General features: G+C 36.2%; 1 protein-coding gene across 1 annotated transcript in view; it reads right to left on the bottom strand.

Annotated features, from left to right (window-relative positions):
- Positions 1-15153, bottom strand: part of cfap46 (cilia and flagella associated protein 46) — a gene marked incomplete at its 5' end in the record, with an annotated part of 113932 nt that extends 98779 nt beyond the window's left edge. The window contains 8 exons of the mRNA XM_081351632.1: positions 3753-3841; positions 4170-4293; positions 5590-5754; positions 7262-7326; positions 7679-7810; positions 12886-12971; positions 14908-15015; positions 15129-15153. Coding sequence (XP_081207758.1) covers positions 3753-3841; positions 4170-4293; positions 5590-5754; positions 7262-7326; positions 7679-7810; positions 12886-12971; positions 14908-15015; positions 15129-15153 — 794 coding nt within the window. The remainder of the gene's footprint in view (positions 1-3752; positions 3842-4169; positions 4294-5589; positions 5755-7261; positions 7327-7678; positions 7811-12885; positions 12972-14907; positions 15016-15128) is intronic.
- Positions 15154-15635: the final 482 nt, after the last annotated feature.

Here is a 15635-nt window from a genome sequence, read left to right as displayed (position 1 = left end):
TGACCAGGCTATGGGCTATAATCAGGGAGTCTCCATGGGAGCCTGCAAACGTGATACTCAATGCTTTTGTAATCCTCAGCACCCAACTAGTTAGGGCGGCCTCACTATTTGATAGCGAGACTACTAGCAGAGCTAGCCTCAGAAGCAAGATGCTCTGACAGAATCTGTGGGCCTGGGTATACTTATTTCACATTGCAAATGGGCAGTACACTCAGCAGAAGTGCTTATTGACCCTTGAAGCAAGGAGAGTACAAATCTTACGCTACTGGACTATCGAGGAGTCCCACAGTAAGGTCTACCACTTTGAATGTCACGGGCATCAGCCGGCAGTGCTAAGGCTCTAAAGGAGTGTACTCAAAACCGACCCAAATGGGAGGGAGTACTTGATCTGTCTCTAACTGAGCCTCAGTGGTGCAGGGCGATTAAACTAGAACTATGAGTAGCAAAGCACTCTAATAATGACCCTAACAAGGTTAGTACTATCAGCATGACCCTATGGCTCCAAGGTCGAGGCCTTTTATCTTGTATTACAAGACAGGTTTACTTGTCTCTGCTAAGCCCAAGGGAAATGGAGGCCTCAATTGAGAGGCCAACGACACTCAACCCTGGGACTTGAAATTAAATTCAAGGAACCTAGAGGGAAAAACCTTAACTTAAGGCCTAGCTGGATAGTCTAGCTACTAATTCAGCTTTGAACAGCGGAGGCCTCAGCACACTGCTTCTTACTCTCGAGTGAGAGAAAGGCCTGATACCGCCCAGGAGATACCTCGATGGGAGGCTTTAGAAGATAGCCTGCTACCTATGCTGCTATCTACCTTTAACATCCACAAGCATTTGATGCCTAATGCAAACGTGGGCCTAGGCTAGGCTACACTTGTAGTAAGAGGAGGCCAGTACAAGGGAAACTAAACCTTTCAGAAGATTTACTGATGGGTTCTAGCTCTAAAGAACCTACATTCAGACACTGAGGGTCTCGGGGCTTAGTGGATGCTTAGCCTCCAAAATTCCTAGTACTTATGCCTAAGCCAGATATCCTGCGAGGGCCGACACACGAATATCATCTGTCTTAAGTTCAAAAGAAGTGAAGAGGGTGGCTGCTTTTCACCCAGAGAGGAAGGGGATCCTTCACTAATGTGCTGGATCTCCTCCCTCAAATCCTTCTTCTTCCTAGAGTCGCGTCTTCTCTGCGATTCGGACGTCGTGAAATGCACGAACTAAATGCAGCTGAATGCCCCTTCGCCTTGCTGAACTTATCCACCACCGCCTCAACGGAGGTGCTGAAACGTTCAGACGGTAAAACCGGTGCATTGAGAAGAAAGCCCTTTTCTTTCTCCCCGATGTCAGCCAGGTTCAACCACAGATGTCTCTCCGTGGCCACCATCAACGCCATTGACCTTCCGATCATGGCAGCGGTTCATTTGGTGGCCCGGAGAGCCAGATCTGTGGTGCGGCAGGGGAGAGACCCTGACCCTGGTCCAAATCCTTCAGCAGATCAGCCTGGTATGCTTGTAACACAGACATTGTGTGCAAAGCAGCACCAGCCTGACCCGCCACCACGTATGCCCTGCCATTCAAGCGAGATGTCATCTTCAGTGGCGTGGAAGGCAGGACCAGAGCATTCAGTGTCGATGCCATAGTTTGCTCGCTGATGGCAATACACGAGTGCAGAATACACATTTGTATTCGTGCTGAATGAGAGAAGAAAGTGAGCCCGAGTTATAATGCCACTATAATTTATGTTTGAATTATATTTCCATTCCTGTTCTGTTGTGAATACCATTCAACTTAAAGGATTTGTTGTGGAGTGAGGAAAACTAAAATACATGCGTTTATAGTTTTGAATGTAACAATAATATGTGTTTTATGCACTGATGCAACTTACCTGAGGTTTTTTTCTCTCAAAAATGCCATTTTGACCCAGAGTGACTAGTAGTCACGTTTAACTTAATTTCACTTTGTATAAAAACAAATGTAACAAATGTGGAGAAAGTCTTATTGGAAAGTGGGTCTTTGGGCTTTCCAATCCAGTGATTGTAGAGTTACAGTATGCATCAATACTGTATTGACAATCCACATTAATAATGCTAATTTATTCATCTACCTGCTGCTCCAGGAGGATAAAATCAGCTGTGGAAACCTGAAAACTTGATTTCAAGAGAATCTATTTCCAGTCCCAGAAATATAATTCTCCGACATGGATCATAGCCGGCTTCTGTGAGATTTATTGTCAGAACTGTAGTTTGACAAACACATCTGTCTGAGACGTCGCCTGATCCCTGCTGTCTGCGGCTAAAAACAGATCTCCTAAACCAGACATTCACATGCAATGCCCTTGAAGGCAAACCTTAGGTCTGTGCCTCAGTTCTGTATGGAAGAAACACATCGGTTCTGATGACGGATGTAAGCAGGTGCCGGTGCTTAAAGATCTGTAAGCATCCTGGATTTGTAACCCTGAAGATGCTGTGAATAGATGATGGGGCAAATTCCTCCATCCTTCTTTAAAACAAGGAACTGCACTGACTATAAACACTCTTGTTTTGTTGATTCATAGCTGGCGAGAGATTTACTATTACTACCTCAGAAGACACAGAAGCCCTTGGTGGACATAATTGAGTTACCATATATTGTGTATTTTATGGCACTCTTGACTCTTGTGACTATATTAAAAGTGATAGGTGGGCAGAGGCTGCAACCATACGCAGATCACTTTCGACACGTCTTATTAGATTATATTAGACCCCGCAGTCAATGTGAGTGACTGACTCGATGAATGCACTTGATCCATCTGTAACTTTCTCTGAGGAATACAGCTGTAGTATTTCTCTGAGTTCACATCCAATGCTTTCAAATAAATGATCTGATGACAGACTGAGAGACCCACCACACCTAAACCACAGTGGCTCAACATCAATAGCTATGTTCCCATCCACAATTTCCATTTTTAATTTGGTCTAATTCCCTCCAGAAGCGTCTCACATGAGAACATGACAGCATTTAGTGTGTTTCGTCTGACGCTCTGAGACACACTCATTTATGACGGAGGGGAAAAGAGCCAGATTGCAGCAACTTACAGTGTTATTACTGATATTTAGTGCCAATTTCCCAGGAAGTGTTAATATTGTTCTCTTGAACACATGGGATAGAAATTTGAAAATGATTTATGCGGCATAACTTAAATACACAACTTTGGATGGAAACATAGCTAATGCAGTTTGCCTTTTGAAGATAAAAATTAAATAAAAACATTAAGAATGAACCAAATTTAAGCAAATTTCTGCAAAAAAAGCTGTATGTCCTTTTTGGATGTTAAAATATTTTCTTGTATCTTATCTATTTTAATATTAAGAGTCACTATACGATAGTTATTCGTAGATTCAGAAGAGTGAAACAGAGAAACATTAAACATGGTAAATTAATTTAAAATTGCTGAAATAGGTGATAAATGCACCATATTTATGTTTTACGCAAGCTGTATGTGTGAAAGCAACTTCTGTAACCCTTTAAAAACACTGATGTGTTTGTTTGAGCTGCTCAACATGTAAACTGGACTACCTGTTTGTCCAACCAGTGGCAGACAGGCCAAGTTTTTAGGAAACCTGTTTGGTAACAATCATTATTTTTTATAACAATAAAATATTTAAACATATGTGTTGTTTTCATTGGAGAAGTTAAGATGTGCAAACAGTAGCAGTTCAGGTAAAGTTACAACAATGAAATGCAGCTGTTCATGACGTGAGAAATATCCTCCTTACTGTTTAAGCTTTTGGATCTTGTAGATCACAAGCAATTTAGGGTTTTCATCATTCAACTTTTCAGAGACATCCATGAGGTTGTGTCGAACCTGTGGAGGAAACGCAGTGAGGCAGTAACTACATTTACATTTATGCACAATTGCATTCATTCAATTAGTAGATCAACTTACAAATGAGGAAATTAGCAATATTAGCAGTACAGCAAGACCAAAACATGTTGAGTAAATAAGAAGTGCCTTTATTTATGATGCTGTATTAATAAGAACAACTAAAGAAAATATATTCCAAAAGCATGGTAGTTCTGTGGAGAATAAAGATGAAAAAGAGCCTGAGCTAATGAAGAAGGTTGCAGCAGCTTGAGCACGATAAATAAACGGAAGTGACATGCAATACATAAGAGACTCCCTAAAGATTTACCTGAATGGAGAAAAGCCTGGGATAAAGCTCTGGTTTATGTGATTCTATAAAATCAGAGGTGACCTTGGCCATGGCAACTGCTTCTTTCCTCTTCCCAGCATCAAGAAGACATTCAACAAGGTGTCTGAATAGAAAGACAACATGAGATACGAGCCTTCCGAGCCCTAGGACACAAATCTGTCTGTGTTTTACAGCAGGCCTTTGCCTATTTGAATTTCCAATGCAATCTCTTTGAAAAAGACTTTAGAGTCAAGGCAAAGAGTCAGATTCAATTTAAGATCAATGACAAAGATCGGATACATTTTATTGGAGATGAGTTTTCATTGTGCTCCAGAATCACATGGCTACAACAATATAACGGTCATAAAAGAGTTTGATCACATCATAAGGATTTATATGAGTTGACCTAATAAGTATAAGTGGTGTAAAACACGCCAGAACCCCAACATATAAATGAAGGTGCAGCACATCTATGAGATCTGAACCACATCTTCCTCAAAGGTCATGACGGCCTCAAAAGAGCCAAACTCTTAAAAAAATTACATTTGATATCATATAATAAATCTATATATGAATCTCACAAAAATGTGCAAATTACACTACAAAATCATAAAGAACTATGCGTAAAGAAAGTGAAACCGGTCTTAAGCACGTCGTTGTGAAAATTACGGTACTCAATTGTGATTCTCAATAAATTCCGGATCAAAATTATTTTTACATTTTGGATATTGCTTTTTATCTCTCCAGAAATAAAAAATACAGCCAGTTTTTAGGAATAAAATGTTATATGCATCAGTTCATGATATATGAACAAATTCCTCTGTAAAAGCCTTCAGAACATAGATATGAATAAATCTGTAAAGTTTGGTGTATGTAAAGCTGCTGGAGATTTCTGATTTCTGCAGGACAAAAAAACTGATATGTAATGTAATCTTACAGATGCAAATAGATAAACTCAAATAAACACTTAAAGTCCCCCTGTGGTGGAAATTCAGCTTTTAGTGTAATTTATATGTTTATGTGGTGTTTTTTTTAAATCGCTGGTGTTTCTGACATCACAAACTACCTTGTAACCAATCAGATCAACGTGTGATCGTCAACCAGTGGATCTCTGAGCTGAGTGAGTGAGTGGAGGCGGAGGAATATACTCATTTGCATATTCATAAAACCACGCACACTAAGTGAGGGTGTCGAGTTACATTCAAGATATTTTTAAGGCATAAAGAATTTTCAAGGATATAACATATATGTTATAAACACAGATGCATGTATGTATAAGGTGAAGCTACAATTGTCGCTTAGAAATACTCACAAATAATTACAAAATACATTGAATTAAATGTGAAATTTTGAAGTAGAACATTTTATTTTCTTGTTCACAGTGTGCCTTGGGCGCATAAAACAATAATTGTACACCTACATCATAAGTTCAGCCCTCCATGCATGGTCAGGATCCTGAACCTCCTCCAGAGCCTTGACCACCTGAGTGAGAGAAGGAACCAGGTTCTGACGCTTCCCGGGCCTCAGGAACAGCCTGACGGACTGCAGGAACAGCAGCGAGGCGTTGAACACCAGGAAATGATATCTAATGAAGAACGAATGAGGTGGGGGAGAAACAGAAAGAGATGGGAATAAAAATAGCGCGATTAATTATTCAAGCTATCACTGTTGGGAAGATCAGAATCCGATTTTTTCGTACATCTCAATTTATACGGCACGCTGGGCTCAGATCTGAAACCTAGTGAAAGTGTAATGAGAGGCCTTTCAAAGAGCCACGGGAGACCTCAATGTCCATGAGAAATAAAGCAATTAAAGCAGGATGGGTGCGTCTCAACAAGAGACGGTTGAGGACTCTATTTCCGAGTCGCTAATTTATCCACCAGAGAACGGCGTGTGAATTCAAAAAATCAAAAAATACAGCCAGAAAAAGAAAAAAATCACGTTTTTAGGAATAAAATGTTATAAGCATCAGTTCATGATATATGAACAAACTCCTCTGTAAAAGCCTTCAGAATATAGATATGAATAAATCTGTAAAGTTTGGTGTATGTAAAGCTGCTGGAGATTTCTGATTTCTGCAGGAGAAGTCCCCCTGTGGTGAATATCAAACTTTTAATGTTGTGTATATGTCGATGTGGTGTTTTTAAACAAACCATACACAAAATTTATAAGTCGACACCATTGCTGAATATTTCTCCTTAAAACTGCAGTCTCAAAAACACGGGAGACCTCACCATGTCCACGAAAAATAAAGCAATCATTGCAGGATGGGTGCGTCTCAACAAGAGACGGCTGAAGACTCTATTTCCGAGTCGCTAATTTATCCACCAGAGAGCGGCGTGTGAAGTAGCAGAGACGCGTTTCCTCTGGAAGTGCCTGAGCGCTCATACAGTAATGCACTGATTACACATCCATCCCTTGATACTTTGTTACTTTCCTAGTGTTAATATTTCAAAGTTTACTCCTTGTGAAGTTCCTTAGTACTGAGATGACAGGCGTTTATGATTGATGATTTGGCATAATGCCTATGTATTTAAATTCTCTGCACACATGGTAAAGCTTAAAACACTTTCCTTTCCATATCAGCGGGTGTTTCAGAGGATGTGGGTGTAATATTGCAAACCCTGCTGTTAATGAGAAACAAGAACGACAGTATATATACACAATACCAGTCAGAAATTTTGAACAATTAAGAAGTCTCTTCTGCTCATCAAGGCATTTATTTGGTCAAAAAACAGTAAAAATGTTCCTGATCAATTTTCAGCTTTATTACTCCAGTCTTCGGTGGCACATGATTGTCAAAAGATTTCTATTTAAAATAAATGCTCTTCTTTTGAACTTTCTGTTCATCAAAGAATTCTGAAAAAAATTATCATGGTTTTCACAAACAAAAAATGTGTGTGTGTGTGTGTGTGTGTGTGTGTGTGTGTGTGTGTTCTTAAGGAATCTTAAGGAACTCTCCATAAGATATAAAAGAGCAATACAATTCTCCTCTTGGTTGTTTTTCTTGAGGAAGTGGCCAGTCTTATTTTTAATGAGGACCGGAGATGAGAGAGAATCTGTTTCTATCATCTTTTCTCTGTTTACTCTACCTGGACTTGTCTTTGGCGATCTCAATAGCCTTCAGATAGAACATCACAGCCTTATCCAAGTCCTCCTGGAAATACAACAACGACAGAAATAGGGACAAGATGAAATGTGAGTGACAGATTTATTTCACACTGAAGCAGAAACAAATCACCTGCGGCTCATCGGATTCCCCAGAGAAAGAAATATCGAGACTTAAACATGATGACATACATACTAATCTTACCATGCACACAGTCATAAAGGAACAGAAAATAAGATGTGTGGGTGGATGCCATAGCCTTGTTATGTAGTTGCTATGTTGTCAAGTGAAAAGACTCTCTTTGCTCTGAAGTCATTCATTATAAAAGATTGTGCTATACGTACTGTATGTTCTCGTCGAATAGTCTTTAATGATCCCAGCATACACTGCTTTGACTCACCGCTGAGGTAATGGAGTGTGAAGAGACGAGCTGAGCCTGGCAGAGATACGCTCGACACAGAAACTGATTCACGGCGGGTTTGCCTTCCAAGTACATCTTTAAGCAGTCCTGAGCGATCTCCCTACAGCCCAGCTGAACACACAACAACACAACAACACAATAACACAATTATTAGTACTTCAGCCTTCCTGCATGCAGATCACAACACAGGCTCATCATCAAAACACAGAAATAATCTGCACAAGCATAGATTTTTAAATTAAAAAGTACAAGTAATTGAAACTTTATCCGTGTGCATACTATGCCTTTTTTAATGCATATTAGAGCAGGGCGTCATTAGTCAAGTCCATGTCTGGGGACGACGGATGAAAACTAGCCTTTGGCTAAATCATGTACAATGCATGAAATGGAAACAGTTATGTTAAAATTTTTACATGGTCCCTTTATAAAAAATAAAATTATATATATATTTTTATTTATTTATATAGCACTTTTCACAGTACACATTGTTTGAAATCTGCTTTTACAGAAAATCATGATGTTTATAATACCTTAGCATCTTCGTTGCATTAATCAGATTAGAGCTGGCGATAATATAATTACATTTTAGGACGATAATCTATCAAGCAGATGAGATTTACTGTACGGTACATATTGCTTTACGTGGGAAAAATACTTCATACCCCTTCGTTTTTTCACATTGTGTTTTGCAGCCTTATGGGGCTTTAAATTACTTTTTTTTCACATCAATCTGCATTCCTCACTCCATCATGACAAAGCATTGAACAGATTTGTGATAACTCTGTAGACTTGGTTTACTCTGATATTCATTTTCATCTGTTAGACCCTTTATTGACAGGTGTGTGGCTTTCCAAATCATGTCCATTCAACTGAATGTGTAACAGGTTAACTCCTATTTCTAAGTGTAGAAATGTCTCAGAGATGATCCAGATCCGGAAAGATGACACTGAAATGCTTGAGCTGAATTTCAAGTGTCCCAGAATAATCATGCAATGTAATTATTTCAGTTTTTTTGTTTTAATCTATATAATATATACCACTCTACATCAGTGTACTTTATGTATATATATATACTGTATAATATATATATATATATATATATATATATATATATATATATATATATATATATATATATATACATATATATATATATATCTCCTTTATAACTTTATATAAAGAGCTGGGTGATTATATAGTTACATTTTGCAGAGATACAAACAATCAGGCAGTTGAGATATCATTTACTATAGTATCACTTTATATGAATATACTGTATGTATGCTTTTGTTAGTATTTAATTCTTAAATCAAGAAGCATTTACTAGATAAGTAAAATGAAATAAGAAATTCTCTCTTGTTTTCTGATAATTTTTTTTTTTAAATAAGTGAGTTTTTGCTTAAAACAAGCACAATAATCTGCCAATGGGGTCAGAAAAAAAACTTAATTTAAACGGAAAACAAGATTATTTTTCTAACCCCATTGGCAGATCATTTTGCTTGTTTTCAGCAAAAACTCACTTATTTTTTAAATTTTTTTTAAATCAGGAAACAAGACAGAATTTCTTATGTAATTTTACTTTAGGCATTTGAAGAATTTTTAGATATACTGGAAACAAGACACAAATATTAAGTAAGAAAAGCATTTTTTGCAGTGATATATATCCAACTTTTTATATAGAGCCGGATGATAATAGAGTTTTACGATATAAACAACCAAGCAACAGATTTGCTATATAGCATTTAGCTTTTTGGCATGTTAATGTAAACTCTATTGGAAATCATTTGCTGCCTACTCAGTCACTTAAGAGGGTTGACTTCAGTTAGGATGCTGTCTATGTAGGCAGTATTCAGCAAGACTGCAGAATTTACCATCAGAAACTTCAAAATTCAAACATATTTCCCAGCCGGCAATAACATTTTTGCCACATCAGGAAGCACATAATGGAACTTTTTAAAAAGTGCTCGAGTGCAAAAAGCAAGGGATTCTGCGTTCAGCTTATACCTCAGACAAGCCCAGTATATTTTACACACTTCCTCAGTTCTGAGAGGAATGAATTCACAATGCTCATATGCTGTCGCTTATCTATTTAGGATTTCTCACTTCACAACTCATTGAGCAAAAGCCTGCTCAGCTGCTCAGCTCTTTTTGGCAGCTTTTCTCTTCTCAGGAACGGGACGGTTCAAATGATTGCATTCTTCTGTTGGTCGAATGTGACGTTTGAATTGTGTCAGCATATTAGAGATGATTTATACACACATTTGAGCTGATATGGCAACACAATTGCTTACGATTCTGGATGAGCAGCGATGTGAAAATATGTATGGACTCGATGTTCATATTTATGTTTCATAGAGTGTCTATCCACCTTTTAGGCTTCACCCGCCCTTAGAGAAATTACAGAAGAAAACCACCTGGTAACAGAATCTAAATGTTAAATCTAAATCTAAATCTAAATGTTGAATCTAAATCTAAATGTTGAATCTAAATGTTAAATGTAAATCTAAATCTAAATCTAAATGTTGAATCTAAATGTTAAATCTAAATCTAAATGTTAAATCTAAATCTAAATGTTGAATCTAAATGTTAAATCTAAATCTAACTCTAAATGTTAAATGTAAATCTAAATCTAAATGTTAAATCTAAATGTTAAATCTAAATCTAAATGTTAAATCTAAATCTAAATGTTGAATCTAAATGTTAAATCTAAATCTAACTCTAAATGTTGAATCTAAATCTAAATCTAAATGTTAAATCTAAATCTAAATGTTAAATCTAAATCTAAATGTTGAATCTAAATGTTAAATCTAAATGTTGAATCTAAATGTTAAATGTAAATCTAAATCTAAATGTTAAATCTAAATGTTAAATCTAAATCTAAATGTTGAATCTAAATGTTGAATCTAAATGTTAAATCTAAATCTAAATGTTAAATCTAAATGTTGAATCTAAATGTTAAATCTAAATCTAAATGTTAAATGTAAATCTAAATCTAAATCTAAATGTTGAATCTAAATGTTAAATCTAAATCTAAATGTTGAATCAAAATGTTAAATGTAAATGTAAATCTAAATCTAAATCTAAATGTTAAATCTAAATGTTAAATCTAAATCTAAATCTAAATGTTAAATCTAAATCTAAATGTTAAATCTAAATTTTAAATCTAAATCTAAATCTAAATGTTGAATCTAAATGTTAAATGTAAATCTAAATCTAAATGTTAAATCTAAATGTTAAATCTAAATCTAAATATAGTAAATATAGTAAAGAAGGGCTGGTTCACAAAATCACAAGGTTTGAACAGGGTTATTATAGTTACTAAAACTAAAACCATGAAAAAATAGCTTTGTTACTTGAAATAAAAAATGTTTTTTTAACTAAAATAAAATATAAAAAAAACTTCCAGCAAACTTATTCCAGCAAGTTGCCAATGCAAAATTGCTCTTTATCATTTAGTTTAACTTGATGTATAAAATAAGTACAAATAAAACTGAAATAAAAAATGTAAAAAACTATATAGAGATTTTTTAACTAATTAACATGACAAAAACTACTAAAACTTTAACTAAAATTTTAATTAAATTAGAAAATAAAAAAATAAAAAAACTAAATATGAATACAAATTGTAATAGTATCTCAATTAAACTAAAATAAACTGCTTTGACAAGTCAGTCAAGTGCAAATAACATCTGCCGATATCATCTGCAAATAGCATCTAATTAATATTTGTTCTTGAGATTCACCTCAAAACCTGTCAAGAACATGTCTAGGTCACTGTACAGTTTGCAATTTACTGTATTCTAAAATAAAAAGTATGAAAAAAATGTGTCTTACAGTATTACTGTAATCATGAGAATAACAGGAAATACACAGAAATATGAGGATGCATTACAGAGACTTGGAAGGGTAAATGCATTAAATTTTGTCATATACAAACCACATCATATGTTTGATTTTTCTTAATGCAATACTTTTATTTGATGTTTTTGTGAGTGAGATTCTCACCCTTTATGAAACGACAGCACATTCTGAGATAAACTGCTGTTACAGTAATCCTGCGCTAGGGTAAAGGCCCGAGGGGGGGTAGCAGTGTTCGCTGTTATCTAAACCAGCATTATGTGTTCAGCCAGAGAGGAGAAACTCAAACGCTGTCACACACACACACACACACACACACACACACACACACACACACACTGAGATGCAGCGGTGTGTGTTCAGTCACAGCATGGAAGAGGATTACCCTCCGCTATCTCCAGCTCGAGCTTGGGGTTTCCTCACACCAGAAACACTCTAGAGCTGGGTATTTGATTCGCTTATCAATAAAGACTTAACGTTAAACATTTAAAAAAAGAATTGACATTCAAACTCGGACGTGGACATGTTTGATTTCAGAACACGCTGGGTATAATGATGTTTAATCAGCTGCCACCATTAAATAAATGAAACTTTAAATATATATATAAAATGACTACATACTGAGTTGACCAATTAATATTTAAGAGGATTAAAGGGATTAAAAATGATGTTCTTCCTCAGTGTTTCTGTCTTGTTGTCTAGCACAAATATCTAAACATTATTTAATATCTAAACTTGAGTTTATGCTTAAAACTAGAACAAACACCTGCCAGAAAAATACACTTTTTTTCCCACTTTAAATTAAGTGTATTTTTCTGACTCTTACTGGCAGATATTTGTTCATGTTTTAAGCACAAACTCAATGCATTAAAGTTTTTTTTAAAACAGGAAGACTGTGGAGAAACTGAATGGAGTGTTTACTTCCACAACGGGTGCAGGTAGAGTGTGTGTGTGTGTGTGTGTGTGTGTGTGTGTGTGTGTGTGTGTGTGTGTGTGTGTGTGTGTGTGTGTGTGTCACAGTGGGGACCTAAATTGAGGTCCCCATGGGTAAACAAGCTTATAAATCATACAGAATGAGTTTTTTTGGAAATGTAAAAATGCAGAAAGTTTTCTGTGATGGGTAGGTTTAGGGGTAGGGTTAGTGTAAGGGGACAGAATATACAGTGTGTACAGTATAAAAATCATTAAGTCTATGGAGAGTCCCCACAAAGATAGGAAACCAGACATGTGTGTGTGTGTGTGTGTGTGTGTGTGTGTGTGTGTGTGTGTGTGTGTGTGTGTGTGTGTGTGTGTGTGTGTGTGTGTGTGTGTGTGTGTTCTCGTCTCACCTGTAGAGATTGTTCAGCACACAGAACACTGAGCTCAGACTGACCACATCCGATCAGCTCATATGCTTTTCTCACAAACACAACATCTGCACAAAAGACACGGAGAACAAGCATTTGTGTAACTGTGACTTTCTCTGTGTGACAACTAACCCTTCATGAATGCGTTTACACTCGATTAACAATACAAGGTAATAAAACAAACACATTCAATGAATTATCGACTAATAAACACGTAACGTTACGTTAATTTAACGGCTAACGTTCACGTTACCTCTTTTCTCCTGAGCTTTTAACAGATATTGTCGAATACGAAGATCCATTTCACGTCACCAGCCGTTCTACAGCAGCTCAGCAGTTAAAGTTAAGAAGAGTTCAAAGACAAAATTGATTTTTATTCAGGTTTACGTGTTTAGTTTATGTTGAGAGCGTCAGTTCAGCCGAGTAACTAGCGAGTGTTTGGACGCGTCTCTTAGCAACGGGACGCTGAACGGAGAGCGCTCAGGGTCAAACGCGTTTTTCTACAACAGTCTGAATCTAGACTCACGACATCTGTTTATAGATAATATTAATAACCAGATGGAATGGAATATACACACAGATTAAAAGTAACTATACACTTTAAAGTGGTGCAAGTCAGCCCATTAGATCTAAATGGATCTTCTTACTGTCATTAAAAATGCCGAATATTATAATACATTACTTTTATTTATTTTTTTAAATAATAAAAATGCAACCTATATGCCTTTCTTCAGATCATCCCCAGAGGAGAAAAAAAGTTTTAATATTTCTCTTGTTTGGTAGATGTTTGGTAACTTATAAACTGGAGCCTAATGAGGGATCGCATCTCATTAATGGAATAATGATGAGATTTACAGTAGAGCTCAAAGTTAGAATGGCCTCAGTAGAGCTCGACTCAGTAGAGTCTTTACCAATACAGTTGCTAATAGCGATCTGAATTTACTCAATTATGGAGAGCTCTTTCGTTCCCAGTTGGTTCGTACACTGGAGTGCAGTTCCACATCTAATGGGCTCTCTGGGGATGAAGTGTGTAGAGTTAATCCTGCAGTTCTGTGTCTCTGACAGCTGAGAGATCAGCATCACAGACTCACACATTCAACACTTCTGTGTGCTGTTGCAGCAGGCCTTTGGCTTGCTCAGTTGGGGATATTTGGGGATACTTCATTTAATTAATCAATCAACAATACTATTGATCAGCATTACCAAACGTGGACGTTTTACACTAGAAACAAACACTGATGTATTATTTTAATTTAATACTGTGAAGCTGCTTTGATACAATCTGTATTGTGAAAAGCGCTATATAAATAAACTTGACTTGACTTGGCTTGACTTGACTGCATGCTTTAGGGGTCAGAGGTCAAGTACGAAATGCAATAAAGAGATAGAATAGAATAGAATAGAATAGAATAGAATAGAATAGAATAGAATAGAATAGAATAGAATAGAATAGAATAGAATAGAATAGAATTTTATGCTGCAACAAAAAAAAACACTGTTGGGCTTATAATAAAGTTTGAATAGAATAGAATAGAATAGAATAGAATAGAATAGAATAGAATAGAATAGAATAGAATAGAATAGAATTTTATGCTGCACCAAAAATCGCCCTCAGTGTGTGAATTTGTTGAGATTTCTTCTGAATCTTTAGATGAGACAAATTTGTCTCTAGCTAAGGAGAAAAATATGAGCACAGCTCGTGATGTTGTTGAGATCTTTCCGGATTATTTAGAGAATAAAAATGTGAGAGTGTTAGAGTTTTTGTTTCAGGAGACAAGTGTGAGAAGCAGGAGACTCGTGCAAAAGTCTCCATTTGATGTTAAAGTAAAGAAACATTTGAAGAGATATCATTACTTTATTTTCTTTCCTCTGGGAATGCATCTAGAATCAAGGCTGCTAATGAAGTGGATGGTCACATTGTTCTCTGTTGGGAAAAGAATTAATTGTCAGGGTTTATGGGCGTTTTGTATGGGTAATAATAAGTTTGACAAACTTTTCACAGACTTGTGGAGTGAAAACCTTGTAGAGCAATCTTCAGCCAGTCATCTCTAGATTCCATCAGATGTGAGATGATTCTTGCCTTTGGCTTCTCTGGTCTATGACTCAAACCGCCTGGAGAATGAAAGGCTCAGATGTAATTAACACTTAACACAGTTTACTGCAAGCAAGTGAAGTGGACAGATGTTTGCTGAAGTGTCAGTGATGTGTTTGAGCCGCCCACTGACAGGGTCCGTCTGCACACAGACTCATCTTCACTCGTTTAAAGACACTGCATTTTATAATTGCCAGTTTGATATATCATAACGAGAGAACTCTCTACTGATGATATGAACACAAGTAAACTCTACTTTAGCTCTGGAGAATTACTGCGTCCTTCAAGTCAACATGAAATCATCACCTTTCCTCCTAGTTTTAAGTTCACAACAAGGACGATAACAAGAACGATACAGTTCTAAAAATGATTATGTTATTATAATATATAGAGATACCATTCCATTTTTACTGATGGATAAAATCCATAATTATATTGGATTATGTTATTTTATAATATCATTATATAATAATATTTATAGAAAATTATAATATTCATAATATCCTATTTTACTCAGAAATCCTTCATATTACAGTAGTGGGTCGCAAGCAGTTTAATGTCATCAGAACTTTAAATAGCATAATTTTGATATCTGTCCTTCTGTCTAAATATATTCTGTGATTTTCTGTTTAATGCAGCA

This window comes from Scardinius erythrophthalmus, assembly GCF_964197995.2.
Source record: "Scardinius erythrophthalmus genome assembly, chromosome: 21".
Lineage (NCBI taxonomy): Eukaryota > Metazoa > Chordata > Actinopteri > Cypriniformes > Leuciscidae > Scardinius > Scardinius erythrophthalmus.
The sequence above is the reverse complement of the archived record's forward strand: the minus strand, read 5'-3'. Positions and strand labels throughout refer to the sequence as shown.